We start from the raw sequence: 26,112 nt of genomic DNA, 5'->3' as shown, positions 1-26,112 counted from the left end.
GTTCAGTTCTAGTTCAGTTCTAGTTCAGTTCTAGTTCAGTTCTAGTTCAGTTCTAGTTCAGTTCTAGTTCAGTTCTAGTTCAGTTCTAGTTAAGTTCTAGCTCAGTTCCAGTTCAATTTCAGTGAAGTTCCAATTTGTATATAAATAAGTTCTAGTTCATATTTCGTTTAGTTCTAGTTCTGTTCTACTTTAGTTCTAGATCAGTTCTAGTTCAGTTCTAGTTCAGTTCTACTTTAGTTCTAGTTCAGTTCTAGTTCAGTTCTAATTCAGTTCTAGTTCAGTTCAATTTCAGTGAAGTTCCAATTTATATATAAATAAGTTCTAGTTCATATTTTGTTCAGTTCAGTTCTAGCTCAATTTCAGTGAAGTTCTAATTTATATATAAATAAGTTCTAGTTCATATTTCGTTTAGTTCTAGTTCTGTTCTAGATCAGTTCTAGTTCAGTTCTAGTTCAGTTCTAGTTCAGTTCTAGTTCAGTTCTAGTACAGTTCTAATTCAGTTCTAGTTCAGTTCTAGTTCAGTTCTAGTTCAGTTCTAGTTTAGTTCTAGTTTAGTTCTAGTTCAGTTCTAGTTCAGTTCTAGTTCAGTTCTAGTTCAGTTCTAGTTCAGTTCTAGTTCAGTTCTAGGTCAGTTCTAGTTCAGTTCTAGTTCAGTTCTAGTTCAGTTCTAGTTCAGTTCTAGTTCAGTTCTAGTTCAGTTCTAGCTCAGTTCTAGTTCAGTTCTAGTTCAGTTCTAGTTCAGTTCTAGTTCAGTTCAAGTTCAGTTCTAGTTCAGTTCTAGTTCAGTTATAGTTCAGTTATAGTTCAGTTCTAGTTCAGTTCTAGTCCAGTTCTAGTTCAGTTTTAGTCCAGTTCTAGTTCAGTTCCAGTTCAGTTCTAGTTCAGTTCAGTTCTAACTTAGTTCTAGTTTAGTTCTAGTTCAGTTCTGGTTCAGTTCTTGTTCAGTTCTAGTTCATATTTCGTTTAGTTCTAGTTCTGTTCTACTTTAGTTCTAGTTCAGTTCTAGTTTAGTTCTAGTTCAGTTCTAGTTCATTTCTAGTTCAGTTCTAGTTCAGTTCTAGTTCAGTTCTAGTTCAGTTCTAGTTCAGTTCTAGTTTAGTTCTAGTTCAGTTCTAGTTCATTTCTAGTTCAGTTCTAGTTCAGTTCTAGTTTAGTTCTAGTTCAGTTCTAGTTCATTTCTAGTTCGGTTCTAGTTCAGTTCTAGTTATGTTCTAGTTCAGTTCCTGTTATAAATTTATAATTAACACCGTATATTATAAAATCGGTTTTTTTCTCTCATTATATATCAAATGACACTTTAAACATCTTCAGTTTGTAAATATATTTCGGACGTTTATTGACACTGCTACCGTACACTTAACGCTGAAAAATGATAGTGATTTGCAATTTATTATTTAATCTCTTGATTATAATCATAATCAACACTGTAGTAGTAATTAACAGTAAACACTTAATTAATATATAATCTATACTTAAAAGGGGAAGTTCAAATAGAAATTCGTAATACGTAATAATAGAATGTGTAGAGAGATGTGTTTGAAAAGTAAATAATTATTTAATTGTTGATAAGAATTTCTAATTTCTAAAGAACGTTTATATGTTTGACAAAATGCGTTTATTATAAAATAATTATTATTTAATTTAATTGAATGTTAAATTGTTACAAAGTAAAGAATTCCCTAAATTAAAAAAAGTATAGCTTAAGCTGTAGTTAAATAATTGTAAGGTAATTTTTGACACTATATATATAGGTTATAGTATAATGCAGATTACAGACTAAGCTATAGTTTAGAGTATAGAAATTAATTCACTCTTAACTTTAGACTAGGTAATAGTTGACACTAGACTACAGTCCAGAATATAGATCTTAATATAAACTATACTATAGTTCAGATTATAGACTAATCTATAGTTTAGACTATAGACGACAGTCCAGATATATGTGTATGTATTGTGTTCCTAGTATATAGATATATTAGCCAACCTCCCTTTGATATTAACTACTTATAAGAAATAACCGTAAATACTTTCACGGTACTTTAATCTAATGTAATCGTGCGTGCTTCTCTTAATTACAAGGTAAGCAGCGACAATTCTATTGAATTGCGACAGACACGCAATTAAGATATAAATCATAAATACTATTTACTCTCTTTTTACTTAAAGTTTAGTTCAGATACTATTAAGATTAGTAAACTTAAAACGCTTAAGTTGTAAAGTATAAGAATAAAACTAAAATAGTGTGAATCGTTTAATAAAATATTTAACACCTTAAAAGGATTATTTAAACATCTAATAACATAAAGGATCTCGAATAACATTCAGGTGAATACCACCTTCAGATTGTAAAATCAAAGCTTTTGGATCAAGTTTGGGTTGAGGAGAAGTTTTTGCACTTAACGAAACACGATGATTGCGCAGAAATTCTATTAACCCAATTTTAGTTTGTAAATAGGCAAAACGTTCTCCAATGCAGGCGTGAGGTCCCAAACCGAAAGGCATATATGTGTAAGGTGTTATGTTTTTACGGTTATCGGTTGAGAAACGTTCCGGTTTAAATTCCAAAGGTTGGGGGAAATACTATATGGGAAATAATGAAACTTAGGTTAATGTTTTTTTTATAAATTTTGAGCAAATTATTATACCTGAGGATCCATGTGTAAAGCGTAAACCGGTATATAGGCAGGCATACCGCTGGGCATGCTGTAGTCATGAAAAGGCTTAAGAGAATAAAGCTGTCCCGGTTCCACTGAACATTCTCTATCCAAAAATGGCAAAGGTGGATAAAATCTTAAAGTTTCCGATATAATCATTTGTAAATATTCCATAGCGTCCACCAATGTTTGTGTTATTCTACCATCGGTCTTTTGTAAAGCTTCTTCTATCTCTCGCCTTAGTTTCTCTTGAACTTGGGGATTTCGAGCCAATTCATATAAAGCAAACGACATGGTGGCCGATGAGGATTCAAAACCGGCTGTAAAAAATATAGCCGCCTGAGCCACCAATAAATCACCTTCGAATTTTATATGACCATTTTTATTTGACTCCGATTTTGTAGAATTTTTAAATTCTATTAAAATATCGATTAAATCATTGCGGGTCTTTCCAGATTTTTCTCTTTCGTTTAGAACATAATTCATGGTCGTACGTAAAAATTCAGTTTGTTCATCGGGTACCACTTTAATACCCAGATACGGTACTAGATGTGGTAAAAAGAAAACCACACTAAAATTAATGGCACGCCGAGGATTAAAGTGAAATATTTCTCGACCATTGCGACGAAAATCACCATTCGTAGATTTAAATGAATTGGCTTCGACGCCAAAAGCCACTGAGGCTATCACATCGGTAGTATAGAGGGCACAGAATTCCTTAAGTTCTAATTCAAAAGAATTTTGTTTGTTGTTGGTGAAAGGCATCTGTAGGAGGTAATTGTTGAGATTTCGACCGACCTGTGGTAAGACCGAAAAAGTCAAGATGATAGGAGTTTGATTTTAAATTATAAATTCTATGATAAAGACTAGACTATAGACTAGACTATAGAATAGATTATAGAATAGACTATAGACTAGACTATAGACTAGACTATAGACTTGACTATAGACTAGACTATAAACTAGACTTCAGACTAGACTATAGACTAGACTAGACTATAGACTAGACTAGACTAGACTAGACTATAGACTAGACTATAGACTAGACTAGACTATAGACTAGACTAGACTAGACTATAGACTAGACTAGACTATAGACTAGACTAGACTATAGACTAGACTAGACTATAGACTAGACTAGACTATAGACTAGACTAGACTATAGACTAGACTAGACTAGACTAGACTATAGACTAGACTAGACTATAGAATAGATTATAGACTAGACTATAGACTAGACAATATACTAGCCTATAGACTAGACTATAAACTAGACTTTAGATTAGACTATAGACTAGGCTATAGACTAGACTATAGACTAGACTATAGACTAGACTATAGACTAGACTATAGACAAGACTATAGACTAGACTATAGACTAGACTATAGACTAGACTATAGACTAGACTATAGACTAGACTATAGACTAGACTATAGACTAGACTATAGACTAGACTATAGACTAGACTATAGACTAGACTATAGACTGGACTATGAACGAGGTTATGGACTTAAATATAATAGGTTATTTGTTACCCTTGCTCCGTATCTTAACTTACCTCCTCGACCAGTGGAAACATTTGCTTCAATTTGCCACTGGTAAAAAACGGCGTCAACTTAAAACGTATCTCCTTCCAAGCGGGATTTTTCAAAAAGAATAAATTCTGTGAACCCAAAGGATCACCCAAGACATCAGAGTTCGAGTAACGATTACAGAATTTATTGAAATCTCTTATTAAAATACGTTTTATCAGCTCAGGATCACGAATCAATAGAGCCGGTGTATGAAATAAATATATGCCCACAATAGGCTTATCCTTAACCTCTGGATGGTGATAAATATCTTTTATAACCTGAGCTGAACATTTCGATAAACGCAGTAAAGGCCCCAGATTACCCACTAACATAGTGGGTGGTATTTGTGTTATTCCATAGCGTGTCCAATAGGTATAGCGATATTTTAAGTAGAAATATAAAGTGAGGAAAAAAATTAAAATAAATATAGCAAAAATCTTTAAATCACTTAACGACCACATTGCTTAGAGCATTTCAGAAATACTGATGTGTTTTTTTGGTTTAGGGAATTATTAATATAATTTTTTTGTAAGAAATGTTCTATTTAAAAATAATTATGTAAATTTTTATCTTAGATCAGTTAAAGTTCATAAGGTCGACGAAAAAAATATTAAAATTCGTATACTATAATAACCGCATGTGTATATGTTATGATAATCATTTGTATTATATTGAAATTTCTAAACCGTTTGAAATTCATATGCATTTGATGTGTTCAAAATAACAAAAAGTACTTTTTTGCAAATGAAATAGTACTTTATTTTCAATATAAACTCTTAGGTAGATTGTCATTAGTCCAATTGTTGAAAGTATATCTAGTTAATAGTTATACTATAGCCAAGACTATAGTATATGCTATAGACTAGGCTGTAGATTATATTATAGACTAGACTATAGAATACACTGTAAACTAAACTACAAACTAGACTACAAACTAGACTACAAACTAGACTAAAGACTAGACTGTATACTATACTATACTATACTATACTATACTATACTATACTATACTATACTATACTATACTATACAAAATACGTTTTATCAGCTCAGGATCACGAATCAATAGAGCCGGTGTATGAAATAAATATATGCCCACAATAGGCTTATCCTTAACCTCTGGATGGTGATAAATATCTTTTATAACCTGAGCTGAACATTTCGATAAACGCAGTAAAGGCCCCAGATTACCCACTAACATAGTGGGTGGTATTTGTGTTATTCCATAGCGTGTCCAATAGGTATAGCGATATTTTAAGTAGAAATATAAAGTGAGGAAAAAAATTAAAATAAATATAGCAAAAATCTTTAAATCACTTAACGACCACATTGCTTAGAGCATTTCAGAAATACTGATGTGTTTTTTTGTTTAGGGAATTATTAATATAATTTTTTTGTAAGAAATGTTCTATTTAAAAATAATTATGTAAATTTTTATCTTAGATCAGTTAAAGTTCATAAGGTCGACGAAAAAAATATTAAAATTCGTATACTATAATAACCGCATGTGTATATGTTATGATAATCATTTGTATTATATTGAAATTTCTAAACCGTTTGAAATTCATATGCATTTGATGTGTTCAAAATAACAAAAAGTACTTTTTTGCAAATGAAATAGTACTTTATTTTCAATATAAACTCTTAGGTAGATTGTCATTAGTCCAATTGTTGAAAGTATATCTAGTTAATAGTTATACTATAGCCAAGACTATAGTATATGCTATAGACTAGGCTGTAGATTATATTATAGACTAGACTATAGAATACACTGTAAACTAAACTACAAACTAGACTACAAACTAGACTACAAACTAGACTAAAGACTAGACTGTATACTATACTATACTATACTATACTATACTATACTATACTATACTATACTATACTATACTATACTATACTATACTATACTATACTATACTATACTATTACTCTATACTATACTATACTATACTATACTATACTATACTATACTATACTATACTATACTATACTATACTATACTATACTATACTATACTATACTATACTATAACTATACTATCTCTATACTATACTATTCTATACTATACTATATATACTATACTTATACTTTATACTATACTATACTTTACTATACTATACTATACTATACTATACTATACTATACTATACTATCTATACTATACTATACTATACTATACTATATATACTATACTATACTATACTATACTATACTATTACTATACTTACTTATACTTACTATACTATACTATACTATATTACTATACTATACTATACTATACTATACTATACTATACTATACTATACTATACTAACTATACTTATACTATACTATACTATACTATACTATACTATACTTATACTACTATACTATACTATACTATACTATACTATACTATACTATACTATACTATACTATACTATACTATACTATACTATACTATACTATACTATACTATACTATACTATACTATACTATACTATACTATACTATACTATACTATACTATACTATACTATACTATACTATACTATACTATACTATACTATACTATACTCTATACTATACTATACTATACTATACTATACTATTTACTATACTATACTATACTATACATACTATACTATACTTATACTATACTATACTATACTATACTATACTATACTATACTATACTATACTATACTATACTATACTATACTATACTATATATACTATACTATACTATACTATACTTTATACTATACTCTATACTATACTTTACTATACTATACTATACTATACTATACTATACTATACTATACTATACTATACTATACTTGATACTATACTATACTTATACTATACTATACTATACTATACTATACTATACTATACTATACTATACTATACTATACTATACTATACTATACTATACTATACTATACTATACTATACTATACTATACTATACTATACTATAACTATACTATACTATATATATATACTATACTATACTATACTATACTATACTATACTATACTATACTATACTATACTATACTATACTATACTATACTATACTATACTATACTATACTATACTATACTATACTATACTATACTATACTATACTATACTATACTATACTATACTATACTATACTATACTATACTATACTATACTATACTATACTCTATACTATACTATACTATACTATACTATACTATACTATACTATACTATACTATACTATACTATACTATACTATACTATACTATACTATACTATACTATACTATACTATACTATACTATACTATACTATACTATACTATACTATACTATACTATACTATACTATACTATACTATTAGACTATACTATAGACTAGACTATAGACTAGACTATAGACTAGACTATAGACTAGACTATAGACTAGACTATAGACTAGACTATAGACTAGACTATAGACTAGACTATAGACTAGACTATAGACTAGACTATAGACTAGACTATAGACTAGACTATAGACTAGACTATAGACTAGACTATAGACTAGACTATAGACTAGACTATAGACTAGACTATAGACTAGACTATAGACTAGACTATAGACTAGACTATAGACTAGACTATAGACTAGACTATAGACTAGACTATAGACTAGACTATAGACTAGACTATAGACTAGACTATAGACTAGACTATAGACTAGACTATAGACTAGACTATAGACTAGACTATAGACTAGACTATAGACTAGACTATAGACTAGACTATAGACTAGACTATAGACTAGACTATAGACTAGACTATAGACTAGACTATAGACTAGACTATAGACTAGACTATAGACTAGACTATAGACTAGACTATAGACTAGACTATAGACTAGACTATAGACTAGACTATAGACTAGACTATAGACTAGACTATAGACTAGGACTATAGACTAGACTATAGACTAAACTATAGACTAGACTATAGACTAGACTATAGACTAGACTATAGACTAGACTATAGACTAGACTATAGACTAGACTATAGACTAGACTATAGACTAGACTATAGACTAGACTATAGACTAGACTATAGACTAGACTATAGACTAGACTATAGACTAGACTATAGACTAGACTATAGACTAGACTATAGACTAGACTATAGACTAGACTATAGACTAGACTATAGACTAGACTATAGACTAGACTATAGATAGACTATAGACTAGACTACTGTAGACTAGACTACTAGACTAGACTATAGACTAGACTATAGACTAGACTATAGACTAGACTATAGACTAGACTATAGACTAGACTATAGACTAGACTATAGACTAGACTATAGACTAGACTATAGACTAGACTATAGACTAGACTATAGACTAGACTATAGACTAGACTATAGACTAGACTATAGACTAGACTATAGACTAGACTATAGACTAGACTATAGACTAGACTATAGACTAGACTATAGACTAGACTATAGACTAGACTATAGACTAGACTATAGACTAGACTATAGACTAGACTATAGACTAGACTATAGACTAGACTATAGACTAGACTATAGACTAGACTATAGACTAGACTATAGACTAGACTATAGACTAGACTATAGACTAGACTATAGACTAGACTATAGACTAGACTATAGACTAGACTATAGACTAGACTATAGACTAGACTATAGACTAGACTATAGACTAGACTATAGACTAGACTATAGACTAGACTATAGACTAGACTATAGACTAGACTATAGACTAGACTATAGACTAGACTATAGACTAGACTATAGACTAGACTATAGACTAGACTATAGACTAGACTATAGACTAGACTATAGACTAGACTATAGACTAGACTATAGACTAGACTATAGACTAGACTATAGACTAGACTATAGACTAGACTATAGACTAGACTATAGACTAGACTATAGACTAGACTATAGACTAGACTATAGACTAGACTATAGACTAGACTATAGACTAGACTATAGACTAGACTATAGACTGAGACTATATAGACTAGACTACTGTAGACTAGACTATAGACTAGACTATAGACTAGACTATAGACTAGACTATAGACTAGACTATAGACTAGACTATAGACTAGACTATAGACTAGACTATAGACTAGACTATAGACTAGACTATAGACTAGACTATAGACTAGACTATAGACTAGACTATAGACTAGACTATAGACTAGACTATAGACTAGACTATAGACTAGACTATAGACTAGACTATAGACTAGACTATAGACTAGACTATAGACTAGACTATAGACTAGACTATAGACTAGACTATAGACTAGACTATAGACTAGACTATAGACTAGACTATAGACTAGACTATAGACTAGACTATAGACTAGACTATAGACTAGACTATAGACTAGACTATAGACTAGACTATAGACTAGACTATAGACTAGACTATAGACTAGACTATAGACTAGACTATAGACTAGACTATAGACTAGACTATAGACTAGACTATAGACTAGACTATAGACTAGACTATAGACTAGACTATAGACTAGACTAGACTATAGACTAGACTATAGACTAGACTATAGACTAGACTATAGACTAGACTATAGACTAGACTATAGACTAGACTATAGACTAGACTATAGACTAGACTATAGACTAGACTATAGACTAGACTATAGACTAGACTATAGACTAGACTATAGACTAGACTATAGACTAGACTATAGGCTAGGCTATAGACTAGACTATAGACTAGACTATAGACTAGACTATAGACTAGACTATAGACTAGACTATAGACTAGACTATAGACTAGACTATAGACTAGACTATAGACTAGACTATAGACTAGACTATAGACTAGACTATAGACGAGACTACTGTAGACTAGACTATAGACTAGACTATAGACAAGACTATAGACTAGACTATAGACTAGACTATAGACTAGACTATAGACTAGACTATAGACTAGACTATAGACTAGACTATAGACTAGACTATAGACTAGACTATAGACTAGACTATAGACTAGACTATAGACTAGACTATAGACTAGACTATAGACTAGACTATAGACTAGACTATAGACTAGACTATAGACTAGACTATAGACTAGACTATAGACTAGACTATAGACTAGACTATAGACTAGACTATAGACTAGACTATAGACTAGACTATAGACTAGACTATAGACTAGACTATAGACTAGACTATAGACTAGACTATAGACTAGACTATAGACTAGACTATAGACTAGACTATAGACTAGACTATAGACTAGACTATAGACTAGACTATAGACTAGACTATAGACTAGACTATAGACTAGACTATAGACTAGACTATAGACTAGACTATAGACTAGACTATAGACTAGACTATAGACTAGACTATAGATGAGACTATAGACGAGACTACTGTAGACTAGACTATAGACAAGACTATAGACTAGACTATAGACTAGACTATAGACTAGACTATAGACTAGACTATAGACTAGACTATAGACTAGACTATAGACTAGACTATAGACTAGACTATAGACTAGACTATAGACTAGACTATAGACTAGACTATAGACTAGACTATAGACTAGACTATAGACTAGACTATAGACTAGACTATAGACTAGACTATAGACTAGACTATAGACTAGACTATAGACTAGACTATAGACTAGACTATAGACTAGACAATAGACTAGACTATAGACTTGACTATAGGCTAGGCTATAGACTAGACTATAGACTTGACTATAGGTTAGACTATAGCCTTCTATAGTGTAGGCTATAGTTAGATTAGACTGTATACTAGACTATACACTCGACTATAGATTAGAATATAAGCTAGACTTTAGACCAGACTACCGACTACAATATAGACTAGACTGTAAACTAGACTATATACTAGAGCATAGACTAGACTATAGACTTAACTATAGATTAGTTTAAATCAGAGTATATAAACTAGACTTGACCATAAAATGGACTAGACTATAGACTTGAATGTAAACTGGACTATAAACTACACAATGGACCTTATAATAGACTAGTTTATAGATTAACGATAGATTGGACATGAGTATGAAATAAATACGTCTGAGGCCTTGAACTTTGAAAAAATCAAAAATATTTACAAATAAGTAGATAGACTTCAAAAGTATGTATTTATATTATTATTTCAATTAATTAACATAAACATTTTTTTAATACTAATGCATCTTTAATCAAAAAATCTTTCTTTTTACTTTTAGCTTCTCAATGTTTGGCTTAAATGTTATCATCTCGATTGTACTCACATTAACCACCATCTACCTAACCTATAAATGTATATACTCATATTGGCACAGACGTAATATACCATTTATTAAACCCTTGCCCCTAGTAGGCAATCTGCTAGATATAATATTATTAAAAGTATCGTTTGGAGAACTTTTTCAACAATTATATGAGCACCCTATCCTTCAAAACAGAGATTATGGTGGTATATTTTTACTACAACAACCGGGCCTCATAATACGGCAACCAGAATTAATTAAAAAGTTACTTATCAAAGATTTCGATATGTTTTTGAATCGTTTTGAGGCCGCCGATCAAATATACGATCATATGGGTTTCTTAACTCTGCCACTTTCGAAATATGACATTTGGCGTACGTGTAGAAAAAAGATGTCTGAAGTTTTCACTTCAGGTAAAATAAAACATCGCATGTATCCTTTAATGCTGAAAATTTCTCAGGAATTGGAGTCTTATATTTTAAGACAATTTGAAAATACATTATATAATGTTAAGGAAATTGATATAGAAGTCAAAGAAATGTGTGCTCTATTCACGACTGATCTGACTTCTGTTTTGCACTATGGTGTCGATGTTAAAAGTTTAAAAACTGGCCATTCCTCACTCAGACAACAAACCAAAGAACTATTTAGGGCTAATTTTAAACAAGTTTTAAATTTTTTAATAGTATTCTTTTTACCTCATCTAACGACTGTCTTGAGAGCCAAAGTCTTTAGCTCTGGTTATTCGAAATTTATGCGTAATTTTACTTTAGAGAGTTACCAACAAAGACAACAAATACCAGAACCTTCTTTAATACAAGGAGATTTACTTGATGTTTTGCAAAGATTTCAAAATGATGGATCTGTTAATGATTCTTATAAACAACATTCCGATTTTATACCCTCACAAGTGGCGATTTTTTTATTGGCCGGTTTCGAAACCTCCTCCTCAGTTATAGGTTTCATCTTATACGAATTAAGCAAATATCCCGAGATTCAACAACGTTTAAGAAAGGAAGTATTAGAGGCTTTTAATGAGGAGAAATGTTTATCGTACGAAAAACTTCAAGAACTTAGTTATTTACAGTGTGTGGTATGTGAGGGCTTACGCATGTATCCTGCTGCTGCTTTCATTAATAGAGAATGTACGCCGGGAAAGGACTCACCGCAGGGATTTTATCTGAAACCTGATTTGTTTATACCCAAAGGAATGCCTTTATATGTTTCTATACTGGGACTACATAGGGATCCAAAGGTAAGTGTAATTTTTTTTTCTTATACAGGAGATAAAGTGGACTAAAGACCAGACTGTAGACTAGACTATAGACTAGTCTATATACTAGACTATAGACTGGACTATAGACTAGACTATAGACTAGACTATAGACTAGACTATAGACTAGACTATAGACTAGACTATAGACTAGACTATAGACTAGGCTATATACTAGACTATAGAGTAGACTATAGACTAGACTATAGAGTAGACTATAGACTAGACTATAGACTAGACTTTAGACTAGACTAGACTATAGACTAGACTATAGACTAGACTATAGACTAGACTTTAGACTAGACTATAGACTAGACTTTAGACTAGACTATAGACTAGACTATAGACTAGACTATAGACTAGACTATAGACTAGACTATAGACTAGACTATAGACTAGACTATAGACTAGACTATAGACTAGACTATAGACTAGACTATAGACTAGACTATAGACTAGACTATAGACTAGACTATAGACTAGACTATAGACTAGACTATAGACTAGACTATAGACTAGACTATAGACTAGACTATAGACTAGACTATAGACTAGACTATAGAGAAGACTTCAGACTAGATTATAGACTAGACTATACTGTAAACAAGACTATAGACTAGACTTGTAAACTAAAGTAAAATGGTAAAAAATGTGTCCTTTTTTACAGCATTGGCCTGAACCTCACATTTTTCGTCCCGAACGTTTCGCCGCCGATAATTTGCCAAATATAAATCCCATGACTTATTTACCCTTTGGTGCCGGACCACATGGTTGTATAGGCAGTCGGTTAGGCTTGCTGCAAGTAAAACTTGGCTTGGCTCACATACTACGAATATGTCGGGTTCAGAAGTGTATCCAAACCCCTGCGGATATAAAATTTGATGTAAAATCATTTATGTTGCAGGCCAAAAGAGGAATTTATCTTAAATTTATTAAAGAACAAAATGGCTAATGTTATTTGGTGTGTTGATAACTTTAAAAATAAATGGCTGTGTAATTTTTGAAATTTATATTATGTTATTGTAATCTGATTTGGTGAGTTGAACAAAATTCCATTATTAATAGAGTTTTTTTAATTTTCGATTTCTAACTTTAAAAGTTGATCTAGAAGTTATGGAATTAAAAAAAAACACTAACAAAAAAGTATTTTTTTTAGTATATATTTTATTTACTCTAAGTACATAATAGTATTCTGTTTTATAAGATTAAAAACTAATAGGAGCTATATATTAAAAGGAACCTATTAATAACTACTTAAACTAAAGGATCTCTAACCAAATTCAGGTAAATACCATCAGCCGATTGTATAATCAAGGCATAGGGACTCAAGTTCATTTGAGGTGAGGTTTTATCGCAAACAGTTACATAGTGATTGCGCAAAAAGTTAAACAAACCAACTTTAGTCTGAATCATGCCAAAACGTTCACCAATGCAATTGTGAGGTCCCACACCGAAAGGCATATAGGCACCCAAATTGTTGTACAATTTATTTTCGGCGTTAAAACGATCAGGTTCGAATTTTTCAGGTTCAGTAAAGAACTAGAAATGGATGAGAAACAGTTTATTAAAATTTTACCTTATTATAATAATAGATTCAAGAACTTACCCTAGGATCTCTTTGTAAGGCATTGGCAGCTATATATACCGGCATGCCTTTTGGTATGGTAAAGTCAACATGTGGCTGTAACGAATAACCCTTATCGGCAGTACATTCTCTATCCAAGAAGGGTAAAGGAGGATAAAAACGCAATACTTCCAATATGACATTATTTAAATATTTCAAGTCATTTAATTGCTCATAGGAAAGCTCGCCGTTTTCACTGTTTTGCAAGGCTTCACGAATCTCTTCTCTAACACGCTGTTGAACATCTTGATGTTTGGCCAATTCATATAAAGTAAATGACATGGTGGCGGAGGAGGTCTCAAAACCGGCCGAAAAGAAAATAGCAGCCTGAGCAATAACCGAATCCAATTCATTGGCAAAATGGGTTTTATCGGTTTCAGCATCTTTACGGAATTTAACCAAAATATCGATAAGATCATTACGTTTTAAACCGGTCTTGGCACGTTCATCCATAACATATTTAATGGTTTTACGCAAGAAGGTAGTTGTCTCGGGGGAGAAGAATTTAAATTTCAATAACTTTACCAATTTGGGCAAGAAGAACATGCAGGAGAATTCCAAAGAGCGACGTTTGTTAAAATCGAATATGCGTTTGCCATTAATACGAAAATCACCATCAGGATTAATTAAACTATTAGCCTGGACACCATAGGCTACGGTGGCAATGACATCGGTGGTGTAGAGAGCGTTAATATCCTTGACTTCGTGCACATTATTATTGGGGGTCTTTTCGGTTAAGTTGCAAAGATATTTGTCCAATTCACGGCCAATCTGTTAAAGGGGGAAATCAGAAATAAAAGCAAGCTTTAGTTTAAATTGTTGAGAGGTGATAAGTTAATAAGTTTTACGCTTCATTTGTTTTCATAACAAATTAAGTCATTATTATTTAATAATAAACTATAGTTATTTACTGCTAATTCATGCTAAATTTTAAATTTTCTACGAAAATTTCTAATCATCATGACACTGTGCTTATAGATTTTTTTTATGTACACTACTCCCTCTATTAATAAGTAGTGCTTTATATATAAAGATTTTAGTGAAATAAATTAAATAAATTGTGATTTATTGCATTAAAAGGGATATTAAAGGAATTTGCTTGATATTTCCAATATTTAACAAATTTTATTTTTTATTTATTTATACCAGTGTTGCAAAACGTTAATATTTATATGATATATAATTAATATTATTAATTTAAACCTATTAATTACTAATTTATATAACTTTCAAGTAAATAATTTAATGCTTTTTACTAAATATATTTTATTTAAAATATTAATTTGATATTTAATGTTATTTTTTTATTATTTGTTTAAATTAACGGTTATTTGCTTCATTTCTCCAACACTGCACTCAAACGCCCTCTAGTGTTAAGTAGTATGTGGTTAATGGCATTGTGTGTTTGTTTGTGTTTACTCAACTACAGCCAACTTCATTCAGTTTTCAGTGAAAAAGGCGCGTGGTTTGACGTATATTATAATAAAATTCTCGTGTTGTTTTTACTTTTTTGTGTAATTTCGAAGAACGCTATACAATTTGAAATTTTCAAACGCTACAGAAAGAAAAATTGCCGTAGTCTAGCATTAAGCCAGATGTCCTCATCTTTGTCTAAGTGAGTTTTCTTTTTTTAAAATTAAACAATTAAAAGACTAAAAATTTGCCAACAAAAAAAAAGCATATTAACTAAGAACGCATAATTGTTTTACGCTTTTAAAAGAAATTAACCCAACAACAAATACTATAAATTTATAAACACTTTGTGTGTGTGTGTGTTTTTTTGTTAATTAAATAATAACATTTAACAAAAATGTCTAGTGCCGCCACAAAAAAAGTCTACATCCAAGTTGAGACGGCGGCTGAGCAACAGGAAAATTTGAAGAATCAACGTAAAACCTTAAAAGTTTTACAAGGTGTAGCCACCGATAAGGAAAATCTAACGGGTCGTCCACAATTAGACAAACTGAGTCGCCTTAAAGCAGCCGTTCATGAGACCACCATCTCAACGAATTCGGGCAGTGATTATGCGAAACGTAAGAAGATTGAAACCAAAGCGGCAGAAACTCAAACCAGTCCCGACTCGAAATCCTTGAATGCCCGCAAAATAACTGCCGAGGACTTGTGCAGTGAGGAAAAACCGGGCGAACATTATTGGGAACGTTTGGCAGAGAAAAGACGTGAGGCTTTGGAACAGTCTTTAGAGGAAAATCAACGTTTATATGAACGTATTGATGGCCTAGAAGAAGAGTTAAATACATCACGCCAACAGCTGGAAGAAGCTAAACATTTGGTTTCAGTTCTAACGGAAATGCTTGCTGAGGGAGAGGAAGCTGAGCCTGAAGAAGGTGAAGAAACTGAGGGTGAAAGCGAAGCTGGTGTAGCAGTTTTAGCTGCTGAAGAATCCGATGATTCTAATTCATCTACACCCAAGGCTGATAAACAAACTCAAAATTAATTTTAACTTTTAGCATACAATTATAGTTATAAGTTTCCTATCATATTAACAAGAACAAGAGCTGGAGAGCATTCATTCCTTTGCTATAGATATTTGCATTAAAATTATCATTAAAAGGGTCTTGTTTTATTCAACAATTAATAACAATTTCCTTAATAGTTAAATTATGTTTAAAAACCTGATTTTTTTCTCCTGTTGAAATAGTTTAAAAACAAGACTTTCGTTTTTTTTTCTAACATCTAATATTTTACGTTTTCATTTTATAGCTAGTGTTTTTTTTATATATTAGAATTATGTAGTTTTTTTAATATTAAAACCTTATGTTGTTTAATTACTTAAGAATTACTTTTGAACTATTTACCAGAGTTATTTTTTTTTTTTTTTTTTGATTATAAAAATGTTAAATTTAATTTTAGTTTAATAACGATTTCCTTTTTTTTCCTTAAACACATAGTTTTTAATCTGATATATACTAATAATAAAACAATAATATTTGATTATATATTTTAACTAAATTTTAAAAATTTAAATTTTTATTTTTTATATTTTTAATCCCGTAGAAAAATCTAGATAACTAATTTTGGATTAACATAAGTTGAAGAGAAGACGATTAGTTATTAGGAAGTTATTCTTATGCGGATGTTCTGGTTGTTATAATATATAGTTTTGGACAGCTTTTTCGCTCTAGTGTGTATTGTTGTCATGGTCTATAGCTTTTCTCAGTAATCGATCTAAGTGTAGCTTAATTTAAAATATTTCTAAAATAGGTCTTTAGGTAAAATTTCCTTTTGCTTTTGGATTTTTACATGAAATTGCGTTGTTTTGTTTTCTTTGTAACTTTCTTTTGTTTAAAGATTTATAGATTTTCCTCAAATGTTCTCCTTTTAATCAAAAACTCCCCTTGTTTTCTTATGTCTTCTAACTTTTTCATCCCTCAAATGGGTTAAGAAAATTAACAAACAACAAATCTTATGTTTTTACATCTGCCTTTTTTTTAAAAAAAGTATGTATTTTTCAATAGATTCTAAAATTTTTCCTGATTCTTTGTTGCCGTAAGATCTTTTCATCCCTCTATGAATAAGGAAGCCAAAATAAGATGGACTTTTAAAAGAATTGTTAAGAAACTAACAAAATTATGTTACAAATGTAAAAATTTAATAAAAACTTTAAGTTTTGTTAAGAGCAATTGAAATGCAAGCAAAATATTATAAATTCAATTCATTATCAATTGAATATCGTAATTTCTTAGCCATTGCGTTTTAAATTTGATTAGTTTTTAGAACATTTACTTTTTAATAACATTTGTTTTCTTTGAGATTCTTTGCTTATTTTGATAATTTTGTCATTATGGAATATTTTTTCGTTTCAAAGTTTTAAACACTTTATGACGTAGTAGTTTTTGCAATTTTCGAGCACTTGTTTATTTTGTCTTAAGAAATTATCTGATCAAATTTTAAAACACAGAACTAAGCATGGAAACATTTGAATAATTTGCAAAATTTGTTTACTCTACAGAGCGCGAGATTGTAAACTGTTTAATTATTAAGTCTTATCAGTTAATTAATGAAAGTCTAGTGTTTATACTTAAACAAATTCTCAGCAGTTTTCCAAGAGTAAATTTTGATTTTTTTAAATATTGTCTAATCTTTTCAATATTCCCACGCTATTGTGTAAATATTTGTTTGTTTTGATATTTTTCTTACAATAAAACTTGCTAAACACTTGTCCTATTCCAAATTTCTTTTTCTACAAAACACTTGAAAAACTTTTCAACTTACCTCTTCCACTAAGGGAAACATTTGCTTAATTTTACCACTAGCAAATACTGGAGTCAATTTTGAACGTATATTCTTCCATTTGGGATTCTTGGCAAAGAACAATGTATTAGCACCCACCGCATCCGAATGAGGATCCGAATATGAATAACGATTAGAGAATTGATTGAAATCTTTAATTAAAACATTTTTCACCAATTCCAAATCACGTATCAACAAGCAAGGCTTATTGAAAACATGTAAACCAATAACTGGATTATCCTTAGGTTTACCACCCACTACACCCTCCTCATCATATAGACTTTGGAAATGGGCACAGGGATCTTTTTTCCACAAGACAATATCCTTAAAATTGCCAAAAATTGGATGAGCTTTAATATAGGGTATCTTATGACGCTGCCAATAGTTGTAATGATGTTTAAGCCACATTGTTAAAAGGCCTACGATTGTGGCCAATATAATTAAAATTTCGGTTAAAAACATTTTTGTTTTATTAAAAATTTCCTTTAGTTTCTTTACTTTTGCAACTTTCACTCAAGACTAGTGCTTAAAGAAATTCGTTCATGTTATTTTATAGCTTCTCTCGGCAAATTTTTTAATTTAGAAAATATTTAACGATTTCTTATCGTAAAATAATATAATATAAACTAATTCTACTGTGTGCTTTTATTTTCATTTTTGCATAGAAAGCATTGTATACAAACAAATAAAAAAAATCTGCAAGTGATCATTATTAAACACATTATTCAAAATTTGTTTGCATCATTGTGACTTTTAAAAAAACTTGGTTTTAAAATCTCGCTTGTCATCTATCTGTCTATCTTTCTGTCTCGGGAACTAATCTACTCATATAGTGGCCGTTTTAAACGATTTAAATCAAAATCAACATGATGACTAACGTTATTTAAATCAAATTCCTATAGGGGGCTTTATACTAACTAATTTTTTATTTCTAATTAGTGTTAAAGTTTAAATTGTGAATACTACAAACTTTTCTAATACTATTAAAAAAATCTGACACGATCTTTTTAGATAATAATTCTAGATTTTAACCATTTATCATCATTCAGCCATGAAATGTTTTCATTTAGTTTATGTATATGTTTATAGTGAAAATAATTGATTGTAGGTATATTGCTGAATCATTAATATGTGGGAGATTTGGTATCAGTTTTATATACAATTTTTTTTTATAAAAAGTACTAACATTTTTGAAAATTAATGGACTTTGACTATAGAATCGACTATAGTCCAAAATATAGACAATACTATAATCCAGGCTATATATTAGCCTATAGTCCAGATTTTAGAAAACTCTAAAGTATAGACGATAGAGTAGTCTAAAATCTATAGAGTAGTTTATAGTCCAGACTGTAGAGTAGTATATAGTCCAGACTATAGAGTAGTCTATAGTCCAGACTATAGAGTAGTCTATAGTCTATACTATAGAGTAGTCTATGATCCAGACTATAGAGTAGTCCATAGTCCAGACTATAGAGTAGTCTATAGTCCAGACTATAGAGTAGTCTATAGTCCAGACTATAGAGTAGTCTATAGTCCAGACTATAGAGTAGTCTATAGTCCAGACTATAGAGTAGTCTATAGTCCAGACTATAGAGTAGTCTATAGTCCAGACTATAGAGTAGTCTATAGACCAGACTATAGAGTAGTCTATAGTCCAGACTATAGAGTAGTCTATAGTCCAGACTATAGAGTAGTCTATAGTCCAGACTATAAGGTAGTCTGTAGTCCAGACTATTGGACAGTCTATAGTCCTGACTATAAAGTAGTGTATAGTCCAGACTATAAAGTAGTCTATAGTACAGTTTATAAAGTAGTGTATAATCCAGACTATAGAGTAGTCTATAGTTCAGACTATAGAGTAGTATTTAGTCCAGACTATAAAGTAGTGTCTATTGTCCAGACTATAGAGTAGTCTATAGTCCAGACTATAGAGTAGTCTAAAGTCCAAAATATAGAGTAGTCTATAGTCCTGACTATAGAGTAGTCTATAGTCCAAACTATAGAGTAGTCTATAGTCCAGATTATATAGTAGTCTATAGTCCAGAGTATAGAGTAGTCTACAGTCCAGACTATAGAGTAGTCTATATTCCAGACTATAGAGTAGTCTAGAGTCCAGACTATAGAGTAGTCTATAGTCCAGACTATAAGGTAGTCTGTAGTTCAGACTATTTGATAGTCTATAGTCCTGACTATAAAGTAGTGTATAGTACAGACTATAAAGTAGTCTATAGCACAGTTTATAAAGTAGTGTATAGTCCAGACTATAGAGTAGTCTATAGTTCAGACTACAAAGTAGTCTTTAGTCCAGACTATAAAGTATTGTCTATTGTCCAGACTATAGAGTAGTCTATAGTCCAGACTATAGAGTAGTCTATAGTCCAGACTATAGAGTAGTCTATAGTCCATACTATAGAGTAGTCTATAGTCCAGACTATAGAGTAGTCTATAGTCCAGACTGTAGAGTAGTCTATAGTCCAGACTATAGAGTAGTCTATAGTCCAGACTATAGAGTAGTCTATAGTCCAGACTATAGAGTAGTCTATAGTCCAGACTATAGAGTAGTCTATAGTCCAGACTATAGAGTAGTCTATAGTCCAGACTATAGAGTAGTCTATAGTCCAGACTATAGAGTAGTCTATAGTCCAGACTATAGAGTAGTCTATAGTCCAGACTATAGAGTAGTCTATAGTCCAGACTATAGAGTAGTCTATAGTCCAGACTATAGAGTAGTCTATAGTCCAGACTATAGAGTAGTCTATAGTCCAGACTGTAAAGTAGTCTATACTCCAGACTTTAGAGTAGTCTATAGTCCAGACTATAGAGTAGTCTATAGTCCAGACTATAGAGTAGTCTATAGTCCAGACTATAGAGTAGTCTATAGTCCAGACTATAGAGTAGTCTATAGTCCAGACTATAGAGTAGTCTATAGTCCAGACTATAGAGTAGTCTATAGTCCAGACTATAGAGTAGTCTATAGTCCAGACTATAGAGTAGTCTATAGTCCAGACCATAGAGTAGTCTATAGTCCAGACTATAGAGTAGTCTATAGTCCAGACTATAGAGTAGTCTATAGTCCAGACTATAGAGTAGTCTATAGTCCAGACTATAGAGTAGTCTATAGTCCAGACTATAGAGTAGTCTATAGTCCAGACTATAGAGTAGTCTATAGTCCAGACTGTAAAGTAGTCTATACTCCAGACTATAGAGTAGTCTATAGTCCAGACTATAGAGTAGTCTATAGGCCAGACTATATAGTAGTCTATAGACTATAGAGTAGTCTATAGTCCAGACTATAGAGTAGTCTATAGGCCAGACTATATAGTAGTCTATAAGCCAGACTATATAGTAGTCTATATTCCAGACTTTACAGTAGTCTATAGTTCAGACTATAGAGTAGTCTATAGTCTAGACTATAGAGTAGACTATAGTCCAGACTATAGAGTAGACTATATAGTAGTCTATAGTCCAGACTATAGAGTAGTCTATAGTCCAGACTATAGAGTAGTCTATAGTCCAGACTATAGTGTAGTCTATAGTCCAGACTATAGAGTAGTCTATAGTCCAGGCTATAAAGTAGTCTATAGTCCAGACTGTAGTGTAGTCTATAGTCCAGACTATAGAGTAGTCTATAGTCCAGACTATAGAGTAGTCTATAGTCCAGACTGTAGAGTAGTCTATAGTCCAGACTATAGAGTCCAGATTATAGAGTAGTCTATAGTCCAGGCTATAAAGTAGTCTATAGTCCAGACTGTAGTGTAGTCTATAGTCCAGACTATAGAGTAGACTATATAGTAATCTATAGTCCAGACTATAGAGTAGTCTATAGTCCAGACAATAGAGTAGTCGATAGTCCAAACTATAGAGTAGTCGATAGTCCAGACTATGGAGTAGTCTATAGTCCAGACTATAGAGTAGTCTATAGTCCAGACTGTAGAGTAGTCTATAGTCCAGACTATAGAGTAGTCTATAGTCCAGACTATAGAGTAGTCTATAGTCCAGACTATAGAGTAGTCTATAGTCCAGACTGTAGAGTAGTCTATAGTCCAGACTATAGAGTAGTCTATAGTCCAGATTATAGAGTAGTCTATAGTCCAGACTATAGAGTAGTCTATAGTCCAGACTATAGAGTAGTCTATAGTCCAGACTATAGAGTAGTCTATAGTCCAGACTATAGAGTAGTCTATAGTCCAGACTATAGAGTAGTCTATAGTCCAGACTATAGAGTAGTCTATAGTCCAGACTATAGAGTAGTCTATAGTCCAGACTATAGAGTAGTCTATAGTCCAGACTATAGAGTAGTCTATAGTCCAGACTATAGAGTAGTCTATAGTCCAGACTATAGAGTAGTCTATAGTCCAGACTATAGAGTAGTCTATAGTCCAGACTATAGAGTAGTCTATAGTCCAGACTATAGAGTAGTCTATAGTCCAGACTATAGAGAGTAGTCTATAGTCCAGACTATAGAGTAGTCTATAGTCCAGACTATAGAGTAGTCTATAGTCCAGACTATAGAGTAGTCTATAGTCCAGACTATAGAGTAGTCTATAGTCCAGACTGTAAAGTAGTCTATACTCCAGACTATAGAGTAGTCTATAGTCCAGACTATAGAGTAGTCTATAGGCCAGACTATATAGTAGTCTATAGGCCAGACTATATAGTAGTCTATAAGCCAGACTATATAGTAGTCTATAGTCCAGAATTTACAGTAGTCTATAGTTCAGACTATAGAGTAGTCTATAGTCCAGACTATAGAGTAGACTATAGTCCAGACTATAGAGTAGACTATAGTCCAGACTATAGAGTAGACTATATAGTAGTCTATAGTCCAGACTATAGAGTAGTCTATAGTCCAGACTATAGAGTAGTCTATAGTCCAGACTATAGTGTAGTCTATAGTCCAGACTATAGAGTAGTCTATAGTCCAGACTGTAGAGTAGTCTATAGTCCAGACTATAGAGAAATCTATAGTCCAGACTATAGAGAAGTCTATAGTCCAGACTATAGAGTAGTCTATAGTCCAGACTATAGAGTAGTCGATAGTCCTGACTATAGAGTAGTCTATAGTCCAGACTATAGAGTAGTCTATAGTCCAGACTATAGAGTATTCGATAGTCCTGACTATAAAGTAGTCTATAGTCCAGACTATAGAGTAGTCTATAGTCCAGACTATAGAGTAGGCTATAGTCCAGACTATAGAGTAGTCTATAGTCCAGACTATAGAGTAGTCTATAGTCCAGACTATAGAGTAGTCTATAGTCCAGACTATGGAAAAATCTATAGTCCAGACTATAGAGAAGTCTATAGTCCAGACTATAGAGTAGTCTATAGTCCAGACTATAGAAAAATCTATAGTCCAGACTATAGAGAAGTCTATAGTCCAGACTATAGAGTAGTCTATAGTCCAGACTGTAGAGTAGTCTATAGTCCAGACTATAGTCCAGACTGTAGAGTAGGCTATAGTCCAGACTTTAGAGTAGTTTATAGTCCAGACTATAGTCCAGACTGTAGAGTAGTCTATAGTCCAGACTATAGAGTAGTCGATAGTCCTGACTATAGAGTAGTCTATAGTCCAGACTATAGAGTAGTCTATAATCCAGACTATAGAGTAGTCTATAGTCCAGACTATAGAGTAGTCTATAGTCCAGACTATAGAGTAGTCGATAGTCCTGACTATAGAGTAGTCTATAGTCCAGACTATAGAGTAGTCTATAGTCCAGACTATAGAGTATTCGATAGTCCTCTGACAATAAAGGTAGTCTATAGTCCAGACTATAGAGTAGTCTATAGTCCAGACTATAGAGTAGGCTATAGTCCCAGACTATATAGTAGTCTATAGTCCAGACTATAGAGTAGTCTATAGTCCAGACTATAGAGTAGTCCTATAGTCCCAGACTATGGAAAAATCTATAGTGTCCCAGACTAAAGAGAAGTCTATAGTCCGACTATAGAGTAGTCTATAGTCCAGACTATAGAAAAATCTATAGTCCAGACTATAGAGAAGTCTATAGTCCAGACTATAGAGTAGTCTATAGTCCAGACTGTAGAGTAGTCTATAGTCCAGACTATAGTCCAGACTGTAGAGTAGGCTATAGTCCAGACTTTAGAGTAGTTTATAGTCCAGACTATAGTCCAGACTGTAGAGTAGTCTATAGTCCAGACTATAGAGTAGTCGATAGTCCTGACTATAGAGTAGTCTATAGTCCAGACTATAGAGTAGTCTATAATCCAGACTATAGAGTAGTCTATAGTCCAGACTATAGAGTAGTCAATAGTCCAGACTATAGAGTAGTCCATAGCGATTTGTAAAATATTTTTTTTTTTCTATTTCAGGTTTACAACATGATCTGGTACTTATTGGATAAAAAAGAACTGCGTCAACTATCTAACTCAGATGATGAAGATGACACTGATTCACACAAAGATTTGACCACAGATGAGCGTAACAAGCGGGCCAATATTTTGAATAAACTAAAAGAGACTGTTTGCGAAACCTTAGGAAAATCATGGCCTAAAAATTCCATTGAAACACAAAAGAAATATCAACAACTATTTGCCGAACGTTGTTCACAATGTTTGCGTGACAATACTCGCTCGGTACAGGTCAGCCTAATGGTGGCATTAACCAAATTTATAGAACGTTTACAAGTGCTCAACAATGAACAGACAGAAGAGTTGGAAGGTAATAAAGAGAAAAAGGTTAAAGTGGATGTTCAGCTTGAAAGAGATGGTATAATAGAGAAAATTTCCCAAGATATATTATCGGCTGTTACTTATGCGGCAGGTGGGTTGTTTCTTTAAACAAATTTGAATAAAAATTCGAATAATAACCTATTTATATTTTCCAGGCATACCACACACTGGCCTTAAGAAGGAAGCTCTTAATATTGTTTTAATTTTAATTAAACGTCTTACCGATGCCAAGAATATGAAACACTTAACAGCGATTAGACAAAATTTCGAGGAGAATTTGGAAAAGTTCCAAAAAGATTCCGCACCCGAAATCAGATGTCGCATTAAGGATATTGAGGAGAAATTTAGCAAGTGTAGTTTTCATGACTATTAATTGCAAAAAGCAAAATAGGGAAGGTTGAGTAAAAAACAATGGAAATATACAATTTCATATAAAATAAAGGAAATAAAAAATAATTTTATAACGATATATGTATTTTAGTATAGTTTTAATTTGCTTATTGGGGAAGAAACCAGAAACAAACCTAATACATGGATGTCGATGAAAATGAATGGACTATAATAGACTACTCTAAAATCTGGACTAATGACTACTCTTCTGGGCCATAGACTAATTGTTAGTCTGGACTATAGACTGCAATATAGACTACTCAATAGACTGGACTATAGACTACTCTATAGTCTGGACTATAGACTACTCTATAGTCTGGACTATAGACTACTCTATAGTCTGGACTATAGACTACTCTATAGTCTGGACTATAGA

General features: G+C 31.8%; 4 protein-coding genes across 4 annotated transcripts; 3 read left to right on the top strand and 1 right to left on the bottom strand.

Annotated features, from left to right (window-relative positions):
• Positions 1 to 1,984: 1,984 nt before the first annotated feature.
• On the bottom strand, positions 1,985 to 19,170 carry LOC111689826. The gene is made up of 7 exons (XM_046955837.1): positions 18,636 to 19,170; positions 14,385 to 15,173; positions 14,039 to 14,317; positions 12,408 to 12,471; positions 4,214 to 4,692; positions 2,646 to 3,452; positions 1,985 to 2,580 (listed from the first exon to the last, which is right to left on the bottom strand). Exons 1-7 carry the CDS (start codon positions 19,113 to 19,115, stop codon positions 2,293 to 2,295), a joined length of 3,186 nt encoding a protein of 1,061 aa, XP_046811793.1. The 5' UTR covers positions 19,116 to 19,170; the 3' UTR covers positions 1,985 to 2,292.
• On the top strand, positions 2,253 to 13,782 carry LOC124421022 (probable cytochrome P450 6t3). The gene is made up of 3 exons (XM_046955708.1): positions 2,253 to 2,325; positions 11,482 to 12,760; positions 13,446 to 13,782. The coding sequence occupies exons 2-3, from the start codon at positions 11,489 to 11,491 to the stop codon at positions 13,728 to 13,730; spliced, it is 1,557 nt and encodes a 518-aa protein (XP_046811664.1). The 5' UTR covers positions 2,253 to 2,325; positions 11,482 to 11,488; the 3' UTR covers positions 13,731 to 13,782.
• On the top strand, positions 15,846 to 17,357 carry LOC111689825 (geminin). Its single transcript, XM_023452290.2, has 2 exons — positions 15,846 to 16,017; positions 16,221 to 17,357. Exons 1-2 carry the CDS (start codon positions 15,998 to 16,000, stop codon positions 16,855 to 16,857), a joined length of 657 nt encoding a protein of 218 aa, XP_023308058.1. The 5' UTR covers positions 15,846 to 15,997; the 3' UTR covers positions 16,858 to 17,357.
• A 5,808-nt stretch (positions 19,171 to 24,978) lies between the features above and the next one.
• LOC111689828 (proteasome-associated protein ECM29 homolog) lies at positions 24,979 to 25,815 on the top strand. Its single transcript, XM_023452293.2, has 2 exons — positions 24,979 to 25,437; positions 25,502 to 25,815. Exons 1-2 carry the CDS (start codon positions 24,996 to 24,998, stop codon positions 25,717 to 25,719), a joined length of 660 nt encoding a protein of 219 aa, XP_023308061.2. The 5' UTR covers positions 24,979 to 24,995; the 3' UTR covers positions 25,720 to 25,815.
• Positions 25,816 to 26,112: the final 297 nt, after the last annotated feature.

Source organism: Lucilia cuprina, chromosome 6 (assembly GCF_022045245.1).
Source record: "Lucilia cuprina isolate Lc7/37 chromosome 6, ASM2204524v1, whole genome shotgun sequence".
Lineage (NCBI taxonomy): Eukaryota > Metazoa > Arthropoda > Insecta > Diptera > Calliphoridae > Lucilia > Lucilia cuprina.
This window is presented reverse-complemented; position numbering and strand designations above follow the sequence as displayed.